This window comes from Danio rerio, chromosome 1, assembly GCF_052040795.2.
Source record: "Danio rerio strain M-AB ecotype USA chromosome 1, GRCz13ab, whole genome shotgun sequence".
NCBI classification, from domain to species: domain Eukaryota; kingdom Metazoa; phylum Chordata; class Actinopteri; order Cypriniformes; family Danionidae; genus Danio; species Danio rerio.
In genome coordinates this window covers 37,804,708-37,826,635 of record NC_141021.1, presented here as the reverse complement: position 1 = coordinate 37,826,635, position 21,928 = coordinate 37,804,708, and the positions used below count along the sequence as shown (strand labels likewise).

Below are 21,928 nucleotides of genomic sequence, written 5' to 3'. Positions count from 1 at the left end.
CTGATAGACACTATTGAAGTATGCTGACAGTATCAATATTCAAATAGTTTAAGCATGAATGGCAGGGTTGTCAATCATTTTAAAATAAACAAAAGTGCTGCACTGGATGTTGTTTAATTAACAAAGATGGATGATGATGCTGTGAGACTTTGTGGTTTTTACATGCTCTGTGTCAGCAGTCTGATAAGGGTGATAAACTGTTTATTGCTCAAATATCGTCAAACCAAACCAGATCAAAGATGAACTGAACTCTGTCTGGACTGGAGTTCCAAACTCTTTTGAGTTTATTTCATCTGTTGAACACAGACATTATTTTATAGAATCTTGAATACTAGTAGCCAGATATTTCCATAAAATATTCCCCTATATTTTCAGTTTTTAACATTCTTTTATATATATATTTTTTATTAAAATAATAATTAAAAAAATATATCAAAAGTTATTTTCTCGGAATGAACTCTTCCTTTAACATATTATAAGTCTACACTTCAGATTTCACTTTATGCCTACTTGATTCATGAAAACAGACAAGAGGTCATGTTCAAGACTGAAAAGTTTGAGACACAGAAAGTTGAGCTTTTCCTCGCAGTCTCTGTTCTCCCATTGTTCTGTCTTGTGTTTCTGGCACCGCAGCGGAATGGCTCAAGCGGGCATGAGGGCAGAGAAACGATGATCTGGTCATTCAACACATTCAGCCAATACCATTTTCCATCTAGAAAGCGCAGGCCTGTCCACACATGATCTGTCTGGCAAGTTTCAGTCTCCTTTTTAATCTTATTTTGTTGGCCAATCAAAAGAAAAAGAAGCCAGGTCAGTGAAGTGAGATCTGCAGTACTCCAGAGCGTCCTCCCATGTCTTATTTACTTGCACCAGAGTGAAGTTCTTATGGCAGAAGAAAGAATATTGATTTGAACATAATTTTTTTTTCCAATGGGTCGTGAAAGCAAATGCACAAAATGCAGGATTATCAAACAAGTGTTGCACATTTGATGTATTAATGTCCTCATACTTTAGTGATTTACATATGCTTCTCTGGCTGCCGATCCAACTATTATTGTACGTTACTCCTGCCTCTTCTTCAAGCATCTGAAGCTCCTCTACAGTAGAAACTATAGACAGGTTGTCATAAAAGGTCTTGCAGTAATTTTGAGCAAAAAAAAGGTCACTGCAGCTTCCACAAAAATGTGCACGTTAACTCCAGTTCTACCTGTGCTCTATCCATAAGCATTCAGAACAAACAGGAAAAGTCCAAAGAGATTCAGCTCCATCTCTGCTGTGGTGAGCTGGTTTGGTTTAAGGATGGTTGAGCACTGAACAGTTTGTCATGTTTGCTGGGACAAAACATTCAAATCCTACAGAATCTATTTTGTTTATTTAAAGAAGTTGCATAACAACGTCTTTTACATGTTTCAAGGAACTACAGCATGTGCAAGTTCTAATAAAAAGGCATCTCTGTTTGTATTAAATAATATATTGCATTAAGTACATTAAATAATTTCAATGCAATTAAATAAAGCACATTCCAATTCTAGTTGTGTTTCAGCTGAATTTATCAACACTGATGGAAAGAAAAACTTATTGTTTGAAAATGTTACCATAGACCACCCAAACAAAAAGTCATAGTGCTGATTTTTGTTGACTGCTTTTGGGGTCTAAGGTCACATATGATTTGTTCCCAAAAACTTTGAAAGTAATGACTAATTAAGCTAAAACAGTGAAGAAAAATACGTTATTTATTATGCATTTAAATATGCTTGTTGTTTACATCCAGTTTCATTCATGTAAATTGGCAAAACATGCATACTTTAATTGATGTGAATATAAATGATTTAGAAGTGATTTTTTTACATTGCCTTCATATTTTTGTTGATTAAATTCAATTTCAATATTTAATGCTTTCTCTTTTGTAAATAAACTAAAAAGTAATTGAAAAACATGCACAGCATTCCTGAGCAAGGATTCTTTGTCAGGGTTTCTGCAGATTTCACCAACTCAAATGTCAGACTTTTTAAGACCATTACGAAATTTTTTTTAGAGTTAAATAGGGCTAAACAGTAAAAATGTTTACTTGCCTCATTAAAAACAAAAAAATTGAGAGGGGTCTGGATGCAGACCTGGTGCAGTGCAATCTAAGCTGCATGCAATGCTTTTTAATGGGCTCACCTAACCCCAGTCCTAACCCCACCCCTCACAGTGACGTCACTCAATCTATTGAGTGCATTGTGTCTGACATTGCATCGCTGAGTGATGCACTCTCAGCTTGCATCATGAAGGCTGCATCCAGATACTATTGAAAAATTCGAACTACTTGAATAATACATACATGCAGAGCAGGCCCAAGGCATAAGTGAACTAAGTGGCTGCTTAGGGCCCCATGGCCACAAGGGGGCCCCCAAGAGTGCATAAAATGATTTTGAGTTACTTTAGTTTTTGTTTGTTGGGTTGTGTATTAGGAGTGGGACAAAATGTATGCTCATTTAATGTGTTATTTCTGGCTGCGATAAATACTCTGGCGCCAAGATATTTATCTAAATTTATAAGAGATCTGACCTAATTAATCAGCTTTTCACACTGACTGCAACAGATAACTGCTTTAGCTACAGTATACCCAGTCTACACCAGGTGGCGCTTCCCATAATGGCGGATCTGTAACGTTCAAAAATAAGAGTCTAAGAGGATCCAGATGCGAGTGAAGAAGTTTATTTGACAAAGTCAAAGTAAACAAACAAAGATAGTGACAGGCTGGGAGGACGATGAACACAGGGCAGGAACAGACAGGAAAACAGGGTGCAGGTAAATCTCCTCAGGGGCCTGAGCACAGACAACACACATAAGACCAGGTGTAACGAACTGACAAAGAAACATAGATGTAGGTGAAACTCTGATATAGGCCTAATAATGAGCCTCACCAGTGTGGTTAATTAATACGGCGGGTTAATTGCCGTATAAAAAACCGGCTTTAATTTGGAAACATGAAACACGGGATGTATTCTCCTGTACGCTATAGGAAGTTTAAGGCGGACTGCCACCGGACTAATGATCTTAATGACAGTGAACGGGCCAATAAATTTGGGTGCAAGTTTATTACATACGGAACGCAAGAGAATATTCTTAGTTGAAAGCCACACTTTCTGACCGACGACGTAAACGGGAGGCTTCGACCGGTGGCGATCGGCTTTAGCCTTAGTGTGCGCACCCACTTGGAGGAGGGTCTGTCTGGCCCTGCTTCAAGTGCGTCGACACCTCTGGACAAAGGCGTGGGCGGAGGGGACCGCGATTTCGGATTCCAGACTGGGAAAAGCTGGTGGCTGGTAACCTAGACTACACTGAAACGGAGAGAGGCCCGTAGCCGACACTGGTAACGAATTGTGTGCATACTCCACCCATGGGAGGGGCTGACTCCAAGAGGAGGGATTTTGGGAAACCAAACAACGTAACATGCGTTCGAGATCTTGGTTGGCCCTCTCTGTTTGTCCGTTACTCTGAGGATGGAAACCAGAAGAAAGACTTACAGTCGCCCCCAGTAAATGACAGAATTCTCTCCAAAATTTAGAGACAAACTGTAGCCCTCTGTCAGAAACCACATCCGTCGGGAGGCCATGAATGCGAAAGACGTGATTAATGACAGCATCCGCTGTCACTCTGGCTGAGGGTAATTTGGGCAGAGGAATGAAATGAGTAGCCTTCGAGAACCGGTCCACAACGGTCAAAACAGCCGTATTGCCACCAGATGGCGGGAGACCAGTGACAAAATCTAGTGAAATGTGTGACCAGGGTCTCGAAGGCACTGACAGCGGCAGAAGGAGTCCAGTAGGAGGGCGATTTGAAGTCTTAGAAACAGCACAAACAAAACAGGCCAAAACAAACTCGCGTATGTCCCGTGCCATAGCTGGCCACCAAAATCGCTGTTTAACCAAAAATAAGGTACGACTCACCCCCGGATGACAAGCCACTTTGGAGGAATGTCCCCACCGAATGACGTCAGACCGAATCTCCTCCGGCACAAACAAACGACTGGATGGGCATCCAACCGAGGGCGTTACCCCACCCAGGGCTGTGCGGACCCTGCTCTCGATCTCCCATGTCACCGCAGAAATACAAATCCTCTGGGGAACGATGGGCTTAGGAGACGGATTGCGCTCGGAAGAATAAAAAAGACGGGATAACGCGTCGGGTTTGGTGTTTTTAGAACCCGACCGATAAGAGATGGCAAAGTCAAAACGTCCGAAGAATAATGCCCACCGAGCCTGCCTGGAGTTAAGTCGTTTGGCGGACCTGATGTATTCGAGGTTCTTATGATCGGTCCAAACGATAAAGGGAACCCCCGAACCCTCCAACCAATGACGCCATTCCTCCAATACGAGTTTGACAGCCAACAACTTCCTATTACCAATGTCGTAATTACGTTCTGCGGGAGATAATCGATGTGAGAAAAACGCACACGGAGGAATTCTGTCATCCGAGGCTGCGCGCTGGGACAGGATAGCGCCCACCCCCACCTCTGATGCGTCAACCTCCACCACAAACTGCCGGGAGGGATCAGGTGTCACCAGAATGGGGGCTGAAACAAAACGGCCTTTTAGTTTAGTGAATGCAGCTGGTAAAAATTAGCTAAGCCCAGAAATCTCTGCAGGGCCTTACGAGACTCCGGAATTGGCCAATTTACCACAGCCTGAACCTTCTCTGGATCCATGCGCACCCCCTCGACTGACAAAATGTGTCCTAAAAAGGGAACAGACTGTGCATGAAACACGCATTTCTCCGCCTTGACAAAAAGCCCATTCTCTAGCAGCCGCTGAAGCACTCGCCTGACGTGCTGCACATGTTCCTGGAGAGAACGAGAAAAAATCAGAATGTCATCCAGGTAGACATAAATAAACTGATCTATCATGTCTCGCAACACGTCATTTACGAGTGCTTGGAAAACCGCAGGAGCATTAGAAAGCCTGAACGGAAGAACACAATATTCAAAATGCCCACTGGGGGTAAGAAACGCGGTATTCCACTCATGGCCCTGCTTCATGCGAACCAAATGATATGCGTTGCAGAGATCTAATTTTGTGAAAAACGAAGCCCCCTGCAGACGCTCGAACACTGAAGACATCAGCGACAAAGGATACGTATTCTTCATTAAAATTGGTTAAGAAAAGCGGGGATTAAAGCCAAAAGCCTGACTATAATGAGCTGAACTAAACGTCCACGCTTAAACTGGTTCCATAACAGCAAGTTGAAGATCATTTGATCTAACTAGTCTGAGTTCAGTTTAAATAATCTAGATAACTGTTCGTGCACGTTTCTGTCGTGAAACCTTAAAAGTCGAGCATAGATACATCGATTATGTTGTGTGCTACCATGGCAACTTAGAGAACTGAAAGAGCTCTGAAATGAGACACAGCTGTTTTACAGCGAGTGAGCCGCGAAACTGCAGATAGTTCAATAGGCTACATTTTTAGCAATATATATTTTTAAATATAGACTATTATTTAGGCCTATAATATTTGTTATAAAACATAGTAATTGTGCTTGACCGCGCGCATGTGCGTGAGAGAGAGGATTTGCGCTTACTGCCAATTGTTGCTTGCAAGAAATGTTTTAATGCACTGCAGGCTCACTGTAACATACAAAATGTTCTAAATGTAAGCACATAGGTTTAAAATAAATAAAGAGCCGTGCACGCACAAGCGGTGGGATTTTTAATTTGCTCCCGAATCTGCTGCAAATCGTTGCTTTTCCTTTGCCACTTGTTTCCCGCGGCCCGTGGGAAAATATCCTTACATTAAAGTGAAGTTGCTGCTCAGCACGTATCATCTCCTGATTATTTCACTCATTTTACAGCTTTAAAGTCATTATTTAAGAAATGTAGTCTTCTTCTTAATAATAGTCAGTGCTTTTCTTAACCCCGTGCTCGCGTGGGTTTCCTCCAGGTGCTCCAGTTTCCCCCAAATCCAAAGACATGCGGCATGCGCTACAGGTGAATTGAATAAGCTAAACTGGCCATAGTGTAGGAATGTGAATGAGTGTGTATGGATGTTTCCAAGTGAAGTCTTCTGCTGCATAAATCATATGCTGTATAAGTTGGCCGTTCATTGCGCTGTAGTAACCCCAGATTAATAAAGGCACTAAGCCTAAAAAAATAAACGTGTATATATATATATTAAGGGTGGAGCCGAACCCGAATACGGTATTCGGAAAGGCACGAATAGCGTGTTTTTACGAATACTTGATTCGAACAAATACTTGAAAAATTATTTGTATTCGGGAGCAAGAAAAACACTATATCAAAAAGCAGCGTTTCCTCATGAGACCACAGTGCATGCCCGCGTGAGTGAGTGAGTGAGTGAGAGAGAGAGAGAGAGAGAGACGCTCAATAGTCGGAGGGTGGGGCGGAGATGAAATGTGTCAGGCACAAGCTTTTCCACAGCAACAGATGAAAGGCTCGGCTGAGCGAAAAAAATACTTCACTGCATCACTATTTTTGTTAAATAGATTTTTGTACCTTAATTGGTTTCCAAAGGCAGTTTATAAACTTGTAGCGGAGTTGACGTTGCTGTTTACGCAACGTTAGCTCTGTTAGCGCAGTAATTTAGACTGCTGTTGACAGAGTAACGTTAACGTTCGTTTATAATGGTTAAAACGATGCTTTTGCAGTTGTGTCGAATAGTATGCACTTATGGGAGTTATATGGTATGTCTAAATTACTGTCTTTTGCAGACAGCAAGATATATGCTATAGGCTAGTTAACCTTAGCATAGCTTCCCGTCACTTTTTATTGGGCACCCAGAAAAAGAGTGAAAAAGACTACTGCTGAGCCATTTCTTGGTCCTCCACCAGTCAAAAGAAAAAAAAAACCTTCAGGTTCTGTGTGGAAGCATTTTACAGTCAGTGGAGCTGCAGATAAAACAAAGTGATACTGTATAATGTTTACAAAAGTGAAATCAGCAGAGGCAGAGATATTAAACATCTGTCAACATCTTCTATCCATAATCATTTATTCATTTCTTTTCGGCTAAATCCCTTTATCAATCTGGGGTTGCCACAGTGGAATGAACCACCAATTTATCCAGCATATGTTTTACGCAGTGGCTGCCCTTCCAGCTGCTACCCAGCACTGGCAAACATCCATACACTCTCTTTCACACACATACAATAGGGACAATTTAGCTTACCCAATTCACCTGTATTGCATGTGTTTGGACTGTGGGGGAAACCGGAGCACCCGGAGGAAACTCACGCCAACATGGGGAGAACCCAGTCGGGGCTCGAACCAGCAACCTTCTTGCTACTCACTGTGCCACCACGCAACCTTCTATGTAATAGAATAGAATTTCCTGATACTGTCTGTGAACCCCCCACAAGCATCAATCCCCTCAATCAGCACAGCTATGCTCTGCTAAATCATCCACAAGCACCAAACCATCAACACAGCCACATTCTGCCCCAGCAAGTCAGTTTCAAAAAAAAAAAAAATAAATAAAAAAAAAAAAACTTTGTGTCTGTTTTGTGGCAGGCAGATGACAATAGCAGGGCTGTATCTTTTAGTATTATATAGAATACTTTTGTTCTGCCAGATCTCCCAGGCAGGGTTTAATTTAGATTTATTTAGTTAATATTAGTTTTTGGAATTCTGTCCATTGGAAAGAAGTTCTTTCAGAAGAAGAACAGTTTTTTGAAGTATTATTTGTTTTTATTCTGTCTATTCAGTGTCCTTCAACAAGAACGGTGGTGGTGGGGTTCATAATATTCACAATGGTATTTTATTAGTTGTTGGTTTAACCATGGATGAGATAATGGCTTCTATGTTATTTTCTTTTTAATGACATTTCTTGTCACATGTTCAAAAACAACAGCCAATATTGCATGTCTTTAATTTATATAATGGATATAATTAAACAATAATTTCACTATAACGTAAATTAGAAGTGTAATAGAAAAAATATATATTTTTGCGCCATTTTGAATTTTACTCGAATACAAATACAAATACAAATACAAATACTTTTCCCCCCTCAACAAATACAAATACAAATACCGGCTGCTCCGCACATCCCTAATATATATACATTAGATTATTCAGTACCAATTCAAAATTTGGAATATATATATTATATATATATTTTTTTGCTATTAAGTGACTATAAAGTTTTAATCGTTATTAAGAGGTTAAGTGAATTAAAATGGCATCAGATTATAGCAGGTGAATGTTAACATTACTTTGATTAAGCTTGAACTTAAGACTTAGCCTGAGAGTTAGCCTGCCCCGGACCAGGCTAGTTTCCCAGCATAAGTTGCCAGGGTAACTAAGTTTGAACTATCGCAAATTTGATTTATGAAACCGAATCCGCCATTAATAAACCTGACTTACCAAAATAAGCCTGGCTTTTTCTGTAAACTTGGTTTATGGAATAGCTCCCTGGTGGCGCTTCCCGTAATGGCGGATTAATAATAACCACACCAGCGTCATGTAAACCATCTATAGGCAGCTTTTCCATGCATTTTACATCTCAGACAATGAAGTCACAAAAGATATGTGAATGATTCATGTTACTTACACAGGCATATTTTGGATATGCGTGAAAGACGTCCTGTAATACATTGAGTAAAAAAAAATACAGCAATTCTCTCCCAACTGGAGTGTAACAGCAAAAAAAATCAATCCAGGCTCAAACATGTCTCATCCCCATCTTGTGCTTTATTCTGTCGCCAGCGTCACCACAGAAAATAACTTAATCCGAGCATGAGAGAAAAATAAAAATAAACATAACTACCGCCCACATGCGCTTCTCGTGTTAACAGACAGTTCATAGTATACACACGCACACACATAAACACACACACACACACACACACACACACACACACACACACACACACACACACACACACACACACACACACACACACTTAAAGTCTTAAAGGAGCCGCATCCAATTTTCAGTCATTACAGACACTTGTTGATTGACTCCTGACCGTTTACACAAAATGCGCGTGCTTGTCTGGGCGTGAATCGCAGCACATTATGACGATGACCAATCAAAGCCACTTGAGGGCGGGCCTTTCAGAGGAACTAGGAAATATGACAGTCGTTTTCATGTTAGCTGAGTAGCTGTGTATAATCAAAATGAGATTTATGAAAAAATAACTTGATTTCCTTCAAGTGAAACATAAGCACACATTGCTTTGCATCTTATTAACACAACCAAGCCTTAAAATTACATTCTGGACCACCCTTTTAAGACTTTTGAAAAACCTGTGGATACCCTGCTTTGTACAACAATGTTTTAAAATTACTCAGACAAACTGCAAACAAATGTAGCTGTTGTTTGCATGCAAAGAATTTCCACATCCACAATCCTCATTCAAATAAGAGGAATGATGATTTGCCTTTGTCTGCATTTACATTTCTTATCATGAACATGATGTCATCATGTATTACATATTGGATTATGCAAATTTGGTGATGATAGACAGATTATACCTTCTTATTACCTTGTTGACATAAATGACAACTCACATATTATAATCTGGGACAACACACGGGCTGTAATAATCCACTGTAATAGTAGAGCTGTTCCATTCCAAATATTTTAGAATTGATTCAGATTTTGATTCCTACTTCTGGAATCCATGAACTCAATTCCTAAAATCAATTCTCCATTGATTTTTCAGTCTCAATTCTCCAATTTCTTTGAGAAGATATACTCTCTCCTCCAAGGGTGAATATATTGTTTAAAAAAAGATCATCATGAATCTTATCCTGCCGAGAAGGTCTCAAAAATACTGCACACAAATTCAAAGCACTCCACAGAAGTGTGTCTGCTTTCAAATCCAGATTCAATTATTGGACACCAATTAAGCATGAACATTTAAAGGGTAAGTTATAGTTTGCACTGTGAGGTACACATCCACAAGTGTGCAGTTTACCTTACCTTATGGACTCACTGGATTGCATAAAACCCTGTTATGGAGATATGTGCGGATCTCGTTATAACCACGGGTGTTGCCATTAAGTCGTTGGTTAGGTAATCAAATCGGTGGTGGATAAGAGCAATTATTGGTTATGCAAACTTGAACTTCTTTCTCTAAAATATTATGGTGTTTTAAGATATCTTGACATACACAAATATGCTCTTATTTTAAAAATTGCTCGTCACAGCCAGATATTCAGTGAACATCTCTGTTCTCACAAATTTCTGGCTTGGGTGAATTGTTTGCCTTGTTGAATATATCAAATCATTCAATACTTTGTGTTGGAGTAGTAATTAACAATTATTTGATTAATTGATAAGTTGATCATTTAAATGATCATCGATCATGCAATTTTTCGTAAAAATTATATATATATATAGCATGCCCATTAATGAAATAGTACTTCTATATAATATTCAAATTGTATATCAAATTTGAGCCCACTAGCAGGTAGTTGCAGAGGACATGTCTGCAGAAATCTAGCAAATGTAGGGTTTGACTATTTTTAAGCTTTTATTTTTTCCCCTAGTGCCTCATCAATTATAATAAAATACATTGGTTATATTGATTATTATTATTATGATTTTACTTAAACAGTAAGTTGGATTTGCTACATGGACTTCAATGTCATTAAGGTGTGTATGCCTTTCTGAAAAAAAAAAAACATATTAATCACATTAGTAGGCTATTTATAATGACTTTAACGAATATACTGAAATTTTACTGGTTTTAATGAAAACTGTATTGGTCCTTTGGCTCTCTGCTTGTCATGTTTCAACTTCTATTGGTGACAAGTAAAAACTAATAAATCCTAATGGAATGTGTCACACAAATGTAATGGTTTGATTGTTATAATCTGATGGTTTTGTGATGCTTTTTTGGTATATGTAATGGAAGTATGGAAATCTGTGATATTGGTGCAGTATAATCAACAGCAGGCCTAAAATAAACAACGAAAATCTCATAAATCTACTAATCTATTCAAATTAACCACAGAGTATACACTATCCATGGTATAAATTCCAAACAAAGCATGAAAGAAGGATGTGAACTTGCAAAATATGGAGATTTAAGCAAATTATGAATGTGTGCAAGTAGCCATAGCAACTACAATAATGCCAATATAAACAACAACTTCTGATATTGGCTTTGTGAATTATTGGAGATGGCTGTGGAGTTTTTTGTTTGTTTTTTTGGATGTAAAAGATAAAAGTCAGCAAGGATTTGAAATGATGACAGCTAAATTCTGAGGTTTTAATCAGGGCTAAAATGTACAACCCATCTGATTCTTGATGACATATGTGACCCTGGACCACAAAACCAGTCACAGGGATCTTTTTATTGAGATTAATAAATAATCGAACAACTGAATAAAGTAATAATTTCATTAATCTGTGGTTAGTTGGGATATTACTATATTTAACATAGATTATAGAACTATATCAAATCTAGAAAAAATAAAAAACAAAATCAAAATGCTGAGGAAAATATCTTTACTTTATATTCTATAAATTTTTTGGAAAAATATCATACTTTTGACCCATACAATTTATTTTTGAATATGTCAAATTCATATACCAGCAACATAAGAAACTGTGGGGTCACATACAAGTCTCATATTACATAATTACATTAATTGAAATGTGAAAACAGTTTTAATGTTATTCCCCATCACCAGCCTCACCATAATTAAACTTTAAATATATAGGAAACAGTTTAATTAAAAACAAATTCAAAGCAAATGAAGCATGGGGCAAATAAATAAATAAAATACATGTACACAATTCAGAAATGACAACACCCACAAGCCACATCTTTTTCACAGCCAGCTTACATCTCATTGTTTTCAGTATTCTGTTTAAATTGGGGGTGCATGATATTGAAAAACTCTGACATTCCAATATTTTGTTTTGCTGTGATACATACAGTTGAATTCAGAATTATTAGCCCCCTTGTTAATCTTTTTTCCCCAATTTCTGTTTTACAGAAAGAAGGTTTTTTTTTCAGCATATTTCTAAACATAATAGTTTTAATAACTCATTTCTAATAACTGATTGATTTTAGCTTTGCCATGATGACAGTATATAATATTGTACTAGATATTTTTGAAGTCACTTCTATACAGATTAATGTGACATTTAAAGGCTTAACTATGTTAGGTTAACTAGGTTAACAAGACAGGTTAGGGTAATTAGGCAAGTTACTGTATAACGATAGTTCATTCTGTAGACCAAAAAAAAAAAAAAAAAAAAAGCTTAAAGGGGCTAATAATTTTGACCTATATTTTCTTTTTAAAACTGCTTTTATTCTAGCCAAAATAAAACAAATAAGACTTTCTTCTTCAGAAAAATAAATTAACAGACATACTGTGAATTTCTTTGCTCTGTTAAACATTATTTGGGAAATATTGAAAAAAAGATAAATAAAATTCAAAGGGGGGCTAATAATTCTGACTTCAACCTTGTATATATATATATATATATATATATATATATATATATATATATATATATATATATATATATATATATATATATATATATATATATATATATATATGTATAAATTTATGGCAACATTAAAATAATTTCACCAGATGATTAGAATATTTCTATTTGGAAATATTTCATTAATTTAACTTGACTGGGATGATACATTTTTTTTTCTATACAGTACATCTCCATGAAATACAATGAATTACAAGCATATGAAGAGTTCAGATGCAAAAACCTCCATGTGGCATTTGAAATTGTCTTGTAATATTAGCATTTTTCTCAGCCTTATGTCTTGATTAAGTAATTTCACTTTTATGGCAAGGAATAGATTATTTCCATTGCTTTTACATGAAATAACTGAACATAAAAGAGGCTGAAAAAAATGCTCATTGTAAAAGAAAACTACAGATGGCATTATACAGATTTTTGCATCTGTACTCTTCATATATAAATAAGACAGAGCAAAAATATAAGTTAAATAGTGCTTTATGGTTTTCTGGGGAGCTAAACAGTATTCAAGAACAGGAATCTAACGATCAAATATATAATAACAAGGTCATCATTGTCAAAATCATTAAAATATTAATATTCAATAATATCTTTATCTTCTGATCTTTAATAAATAATCTAATCCTGTTATGTGACTAAATTGCAGATAAACATTGTGATATCGATCCTCAAATAATATATTGTTCAGCCCTAATTTAAAAAGCAGTCAAAATGACTAGCATAAATGGTACATTCCCCATTTCATTAATAAAGTCAAGTTTGTCGACATGATTTCAAAGTCAAACATCGTCAGTGTATGAGCAAATGAAGCGTGAACAATAATAACAGCGTCATGGTTCATTACTTGCCTAAATATTTACACACAAACAAAGTTGAGCTTCTCCTCACAGTCTCTATTCTCCCATTGATCTGTCTCAGTGTTTCGGGCTCCACAACGATACGGTTCAATTGGGCATGGGGGCAGAGTGAGGTCAGTCTCAATATTCTCCATCCCCACCCAGAACCATTTTCCATCTAGAAAACGCAGGCCTGTCCATACGCGGTTTGTCTGGGCATCATTTAGATTTAGTGTCACCTTGTAATCCAAGAAGGCCAAATCTACATAGCTAGACCGACAGTATTCCAGAGCTTCCTCCCATGCCTTATTTACCTTCACCAGAATTAAGTCCTTATAGCAGAAGAACGGATGCTTACTTGAACACGGCTGATGAGGAGACGCACACACTACCGCCCAAAAAGTAGGGTTTTTTGATCCCTTATCGTTCATCAATGTGCATTGGTTTTCAGAGACCTGAGTGATTGACTTGAACCAGCTTTTGTCGTAAGCTCCGTCAGCTGCCTTGTTTGCCATCTGGACGTCCTTCTCACTGTTGATTGTAAGCAAGTCTGTATAATATGTCTGACAATACTTCAGAGCTTCACTGCAGTTCATTGGAGTAGTCACATAAATGTACACAGTAACTGTACCCGCTGTTTGCCTGTAAAGAACAGACACGAAGAAAGCAGTGAGAAATAACCTCATCTCTGCTCTGTTGTGTGTTGGTTTGAAGTATCAGTATGGTTGAGTGCGTTTTATCATTCTCTCTGGCTGTTGACGTAGAACATGCAAATCTTATGGGCTCATCATCAAGGGTGATTTGTACAATGCCATCAGTATTCAAATCATGCAATCACTTTCACATATTGACAATCCCTTTATACTATTTAGCTACTTATTTGTGATAAGTCTATCTTCAATATAGTAACAGTAATCCTGTTAATGTCAATGGTACATCCAACAACAAAATAGTACTTTTTAAAAAAAATTAATGTACAGATGACAACATGTTAAAAAAGATTCATGTTCACACATTTATATAAATGCCTTACAATTCTGTAATATACAAGCCATGCAGGCTAGAATAGGTGGTAAATGAATGCATTAACAAATAATTCAATTTAATTCATGAATTTGTATAGCGTTGTTACAATGTAGATTGTGTCAAAGCAGCTTCACATAGAAGATTATAGTGAATTAAAACAGTGTAGTTCAGTTTTCAGAGTTTAAGTTCAGTTAAGTCCAGTCAGCGAAGACTGCGTTCCCTGGAGTCTCAAAGGAATCAGGCTCAGGCTACTCCTCCATGACCACCACAGCAGCTGCTATGGCCTGGTCTGGGTATGTGGAAACCTTGGGAGTATCTCTTCACAGGTCTTGGATCACTTCAGTGGCACTGCATAATCTCTGGGGGCTTTGGGATGAGTATCCACAGGTGGAAATAGCGAACAAAGAGAATAATTCAGATAGCTGCTGTTCATAGGGTAAATAAACGAGATTATATTATATATTTTTATGTATATAAACACATTCATGCATCATATCGCTATGTGATGCATTGAGTGTATGCTCTGCTAAAAAGATAGGTCTTTGGTCTAGTTTTGAACTGCGAGAGTGTGTCTGAGCCTCGGACATTATCAGGAAGGCTATTCCAGAGTTTAGGAGCCGTAAATGCTGAAGTTTGTTAATAGAGGATGCTGGGCAGCAAGCAAACAGAGCATTACAGTAATCCAGCCTAGAAGTCATAAAAGCATGAACTAGCTTTTCTGGATCTGAGATGGATAGCATACTTCGTAACTTAGCAATATTTCTCAGATGAAAGAAGGCAGTTTTTGTGACATGGGATATATGATTTTTAAAAGTTAAATTGCTGTCTAATATGAAACCCATATTTTTTATAGTAGAGCTAATGCTGACTTTGTATTCCTCTAGTTGCAGGTCGAGTTGTGAGATCTGCTGTGTACAGGATTTAGGCCCAATAAGTAATAATTCTGTTTTGCCTGAGTTTAAGAGAAGTAAACTGCTGGTCATTCAGTCTTTAACATCTTTAATACACTCAGTTAGTTTAGACAGTTCAGACCTCTCATCAGGTATAGTTAAAATATATAATTGAGTATTATCTGCATAGCAGTGAAAGCTGATCCCATGTCTTCTAATAATGTCTCCCAGCGGTAGTATATATATTGTAAACAGCAAAGGGCCTAAAACTAATCCTTGAGGCACCCCATACTTTACTGGGCTGACTTGTGAAGGCTGTCCATTAATATTCACAAACTGGTAACGGTCAGCTAAGAATGACTTAAACAATTGTCAAACAACTGTTCCTGGACACCTGTAGAATATAAGCGGTCTATGAGGATATTTTGGTCAATGGTGTCAAATGCCGCACTGAGATCCAGTAGAACTAATAACAAGATGCACCCTTGGTCAGCAGCTAAGCAGTTTCTGGTCAGCAGTTTCTGTACTGTTATGAGCTCTGAAACCTGATTGAAACATTTAAAAATTTTGTTCATCTACAGAAAGGAGCATAATCGGGCAGAGACAACTTTTTTTATAGTATTTTAGACATAAATGTAAAATTTGAAATAGGCCTATAATTAAGTTGCTGGGATCCAGTTGTAGTTTCTTAATAGTAAGTTTAATAACAGCTAGATTGAAAGGATTTGGAACTTGGCCTAAAGATAGAGAAGAGTTGATGAGGTTAAGAAGAGGTTCGCCTCTTACAGGTAGCAGCTCTTTCAGTAATTTGGTTGGAATTGGGTTCAACATGCATGTAGCTGGTTTAGAACCATTTGTGATTTTATTCAGCTCTTCCTGTTCTATGATTTTGAAGCACTGTAGGTTATTTTGATTAAGTGGAATGTTTAAAGGATCTGAAGTATAAGGCGGTGCAAAAAGATCAACACCTTCTATTTTCTGTCTGAAGCCCTCTATTTTATCACTGAAAACATTTTTTAAGTCATCACTACTAATTTGTGGTGGGACATTTTGATCCAAAGATGACCATTTTTTGTTAATTTAGCAATGGTGTTAAATAAAAATCTAGGATTGTTCTAATAAGTACTTGTGCACATACAGTATAAAAAATATCAAAACATCATACCAACATGTTCTTTTTAAAAGTTACACTAACTTATTTCAGTCTTCTCAATTCACATTTTAGTAATTCATTTAGTAACATTTAATTTATTTTTTATGAAATGTGCTACTTGACGCTTTAAATCAGTTTAATTGATAATAATTGATTATTGATAATTTAGTCAATATGCTGAAATTATCTAAAACTCGAATGCATCCAGAAGGTTTTTACAGTACAAATTGTAATATAGAGTGTAAAAAATGCAGGGTTCCACAAAATTCATTCATGTTCTCCCAGCACAAATTAAGTTAACTTAGCATTTAAGTGGATTAAACAAAAATAAATAAATAAATAAATAAATAAATTTGTCCCCAAAGAATTTTTAAAAAATAACAAAAAGAATTGTGTTGTGTCAGCTTATTTTAAATAAGTAGTTTAAACGAGCAGGAGTGTTTTTTGAGTGTAGTCAAACAGCTCTAACCATTCCTAGGTTTTGCAGCTTCTATAGAAAATTAATTCTTTATTACAGTTCTATCACCTCTCCGTGGACAGACATCCTAAAGAATACACCTAAGTCTCTGTCTTGAACCCCGGAAGCAAAAATGGTTTACATGGCAGAGTTCCAAGACAAAAACCACAGCTGAGCAAAAAGAAAAATGGTTTGTTTCAGTTTGGTGAAACCTCGATGATCCTCAAGACTTTGTAAAATAGGACTAGCAAAAGTTAAACTCTTTGGAAGGTGTGTGTGCGTCTCATTATATGTGGCATAAAACTAACACAGCTTTACAGAAAAAAAAATCTTTTTCATACTAGCAGTGGTGGTGGTAGTGTGATGATCTGAGGCTGTTTTGTTGCTTCAGGGCCTTGAAGACTTGCTGTGATAATTAGAAACGTAAATTGAAGAGCTTTGGCATGACCTTAAAAAGGTGGTTCCTGCTCAAAAACCCTTCAATGTGACTGAATTCTGATAACTGAAATTTATTTATAAACTAATTTCGAGAAGAGCACACGCTTATGATTGATAGCAGCTGGTTCCTTATTATTTAACACACGATTCACTAATCAGACAATTCCTTAGTTACTACAAATAACCAGAGTATCTTACTTTAGCCATCTTCGTCTGGAAGAAGTAGCTTCATCGCAGCCTTGCTCCGCTGGAAAAGCATTATTGAATCCAACATGGATAACCACAGCAACAACAACTCTTCCGAAAGCCCCGCTCTCACAGAAAACCAAGCCGTGTGCCAGTTCAATCCAGCCCCACCAGGCCTTCTCACCGAGTCCCGCTCCACTTCCTCCAGATTTCTCAGCCTCCAAGGATCCCCTTCTCCATCTGCATCCAGACAGCACATCACTTTACCCGCTTCATCATTTGCCTCTGCAATTTCTTCAATGGACATCCATTAGACTTAAACATTGGCAAGATTCATTGCCCCCCGCTCCCTCCATATACAGCAACTGATAGATCTGTACTACAGAATGGTGACAGAATATCCCCCTCCTACGTCAACACCAAGAGGAAATCACTGAAACAACAGTACACGCCACGCCACCTACCCACAGCCTCCACACTCTCAGCCAGAAAAGCATCTAAAAGAAGTCACGACCCCAGCCGCACACCACCAGGACCGCACAAGCAAGAAACCCAAATATTCATCCAGCTTTCCAGCTCCCAACTACAGGACATCCAACCGGACAATAGTTTTTCCAACTGGCCACCAGCACCGCTTCTAATCTTCCCTCTAGCCCACCTCTTCCTACTACACTCACTTTCCCCCAAACTCAAAACGCCTCTCTTCCTTCTAAATTACTAGCTCAACCCCATTCTTTTCCTCCTAACCCACCCCTCATCTCTCTCTCCATCCCAAGCAGCCCTTCCCCTCCAGCTAACATACCAACTTCTAGCTTTCCCTGTTCCTTTCCTCCCTCTTCACTCCCCCCGAACTCTCAAGCACAGATCTTTCCCAGCATCCCGCACCATTTTTCGCAGCACGCCCCTATACACCCTTTACACAGCAACACCCCTCCCTCCTCCACCCAACGCACTGACTTTGGAACCTCCCCCCATCTCAAGTTCAGCAAGAGCTCATATCTTTTCAGGTGCTGACATAGACCTCATCACACTCCTTTCAACCATTGCACCTCCCTCGGCAGAACGTCAGGTGGATAGCGGCATTTTTTCCATCACTCTCAAATCACCCACTAGCACACAATCCCACACGTTATCTCTAGCAGAACTCAATAACACTTTTTCACATTACGCTGAAACTATCTGTTCCGTATTATCCCATAGGAGGTGCAAGATGAACGATTACATGTCTATTATCTCGGAGCTTGCGCTTTCTTATGGGGGAACCTATTGCTATACATATCATAAACTTTTCTCAGCAAAAAGCGCCATACTACATACTCAGTGGAATCAGTGTGTGTATTGGGGACTATAGACACTGAACTCAACAACAGAATACTTTTAGGATGCCGAATCTGCGGTCTGCCATTCCCCCCTTCACCCCACCACATCATGTCCGCTTGTCACTCCCTCTTCTGATTCAGCTCGTTCAGCTCCCAGATCCTATAGTTACATCCCTTGCTTCCCCCAGTACCAACATTCTCTCTCTCCTTACCTCTTCTTCTTCTCCCTCTCTTCTTTTTAAAAACCGCCAAAACTCTAACATAGGCAGGTGCTTCAGAAACCCATGCAAATGCCTGCATATATGCAACTATTGCGGTGCCGTCTATTGCAACTACACGCAACTAGATGCAACTATTACAGGGCACCGTGTGCCCTGTATCCAGAGCAAATAAAAAATCAAGAAATTACCTTTCGACTCATAACTAATTTGTTAACTGTCTTTTGAATTATGTGCTCACCCTGATCCTAATTTTTCTGTATCACAGATTCCACCCAGGCATTTCAGCTCTCCCTTCTTACAATCTGGTCTGCCCTAATCTGCATTCCACAAACCACCAAGCCCAAAATCATAGACCAATTGATCAAAAAAGAAGTAGAAAAAAAAAACTTGAAGATCAGGCCTTTCTACTTTCTGTTCAGTGTTTATCGAATTAACCCAATAGGCATCGCCACTCAAAAATTCTCAGGTAAAAAACACCTAATTATCGATCTGTCATCTCCCCATAATTCATACTATCCGAGCATGAACAGCATTATCCCGCCAGACGAATTCTCTCTACATTACCACGACATAGACCAAGCTATCTCCCTAATCAAAATCGCCGGTCGCAACCCCTGGCTTGCTAAAGTAGACATCACTTCAGCATTCAAAATCATGTCCATTATTAGCTCCGATTTCTGGCACCTTTTCGGCATTCAGTGATGATCAAAGTTCTACTTCGCAGTCTATCTAACCTTCGAATGTACAAGTAGCCCTTAAATATTCGACATGCTCTCCAAAGCCTTATCCTGGATCTTGTCAAATAATTATGTCATTCCATACCTTATTCATCTCTTGGATGACTTTCTCATTATCTCCGTCTGTGCCGCCAGCTAAAGAAATCGTGATGACCCAAAAGCTTTTCGCCAACCTCGGCATTCCACTTGCTGCCGAGCAAACCTCTGGACCCGACACTAATGAATTCCTGGGAATTAATCTAGATTAAAAAAAATTGAAGCATCCCTCTCCAAAGAGAAAATCGACCGCATGATTACTCTTTCCACCAGCTTTCTTGAAAAACAAGAATGCAAAAAAATCGCAAACTTCTTTCCTTTCTAGGACATTTAAATTTCATCATGCGTATAATTCCCCTAGGATGTCTATTCATTACACACATATAATATTACTATTTGATATTAAACTATTCATGGATGCTGCCTCCTCTGTTGGGTTCGGTGGATTTTACCAGGGACGCTGATTCGCCACTCCCTGGCCCCAACAAATAATTGACATTCACCAAAACGTACATTCATCCGCCCTATACAAAAAACTATATTTAATAGTAGTTGCTGCTATTTTATGGGGAGATGCATGGACTGCTTCTAGCATCCTAAACCATTGAAATAATGAAGCCACGGTGCAATGCATTAAAAAGGCCATTCCCACTCCACGCTGCTTATGCCTTTATTCACTCATCTGGACTGCAGCCAGAATTCACAATTTATATTGCCTTAAACCAACCCCTCTAAAAGCTCATTGTCATATCTTACAGCCTGGAATACATTTAAGAATTTTCACTCTATATATCAAGCCCAATTTCCAGATTTTTCTGAATATAAAGACTATTCAAGCAAGCTCCATTCAAAATTAATTAGCAGCATACATTTCTTATTATAAATTAATTCACAGAGCCCCTTCTGATGCTATCATGAACATCAAAACCAGCCTTCGTATAAAAGGCATACTAAAAACCTGTCCTTCCTCCCCCAATTCGAGACAGCCCATTACCTTCAGTGATCTCTCTAAAAGCATATCTACCATCCGCAAAGGCTACCAGTCCCTACACACAGCCCGCACCCTCGACGCTATGTGTAAAACTAACGTTTTTTTTTTTTTTATTACTGAGGGGCTCTGAGATAACCATTACTTCCCATTTTAACTCACACATCCACCCCTCAATTTCATATATAACTTTGTTGGATGGAAAAAACTTTCTCCATCTTTATTAAACAAAGTAAAACCGACCAGTCCAAAAATGAACATTTCATTAACATGTTTGATCTCCCCTACCCCATTAACCCCCTATAAACACTCCTAGCCATTTGGCACTACAGGAAAAGTCAGAATTCCACCCCCTCTCCCCCCTTTTCGCTGATGATTATAATCATCCAGCCACACGCTTCTGGTTTCAAAAGCACCTCAAAAATGTTCTCCATCTTTTAGGGTTCCCCAGAAGACCCTCATCAGCCCCCACCCTCCCTCCAGTAGCTAAAGACACAAGCACTTTACACCCCCCCCCCCCCAGCCCCTCCAAAGCACAACACGGGCTTCTCTATTCTCCTAGCATTACCCCTTTTTCTGTTCTCTCACACATTGTTTCTTCTGAGCCAACTCCCGCAGGAGTCCCCCTACATTTAATCCTACTGCAGGAGTCCCTTTTCCTGACTCTTGCAGGACACTGGCCCCGCAGCTACTCTCACAGGAGTTAGCATTGAAGTCTTCAGCTCCTTTTACCTCCTATACTCCAGCACAGGATGCTCCACTTTCTGTAAATACCCATTTTTTCTTCTCTTTTTCTTCTTTCATTCCAGCATTTAGTCCTTCCCTACTTACTTTTTTCTTAGCGACAAAGTTCACAGCAACTAATCTTCCTTCCCCATAGGCCCTCATTCCCTTGCTCTGACTCCCGAAGGAATTACCCCGAGGTCACACTCCCGCAGGAGTTCCCTCTTGCACTGCTACGAGAGAGAGCCCCGGACTCAAGTATCTCACTAGGTCAGGGCTCTCTCCTGGGACAGCGTGCCAAGCATGCTATATAATCAATCATCGGCTAAGGGTAAACTCTTGAAATGTAAATGTGAACAATTCAGTGATGAGTGGCCCAAATTTTCTTCACAAATTTTCTTCACAGTGCTGTAACAGACTCATTGCAAATGATCAAAAATGCTTAAAT

The 21,928-nt window shown here is 38.6% G+C and overlaps 3 protein-coding genes across 3 annotated transcripts in view; 1 reads left to right on the top strand and 2 right to left on the bottom strand.

Moving 5' to 3' along the window:
- znf827 (zinc finger protein 827) overlaps window positions 1-21,928 on the top strand; it is a 789,732-nt gene that overhangs the window by 718,304 nt on the left and 49,500 nt on the right. The window lies entirely within an intron of this gene.
- On the bottom strand, window positions 457-1,268 carry LOC147837418 (snaclec A13-like). The gene is given in 4 exon segments (XM_087238367.1): window positions 457-617; window positions 620-800; window positions 802-1,165; window positions 1,240-1,268. Coding segments are annotated over 4 exon segments (696 nt in total). The 3' UTR covers window positions 457-495.
- On the bottom strand, window positions 12,845-14,014 carry LOC147846930 (uncharacterized). Its single transcript, XM_087236555.1, has one exon. The coding sequence runs from the start codon at window positions 13,990-13,992 to the stop codon at window positions 13,327-13,329; it is 666 nt and encodes a 221-aa protein (XP_087092681.1). The 5' UTR covers window positions 13,993-14,014; the 3' UTR covers window positions 12,845-13,326.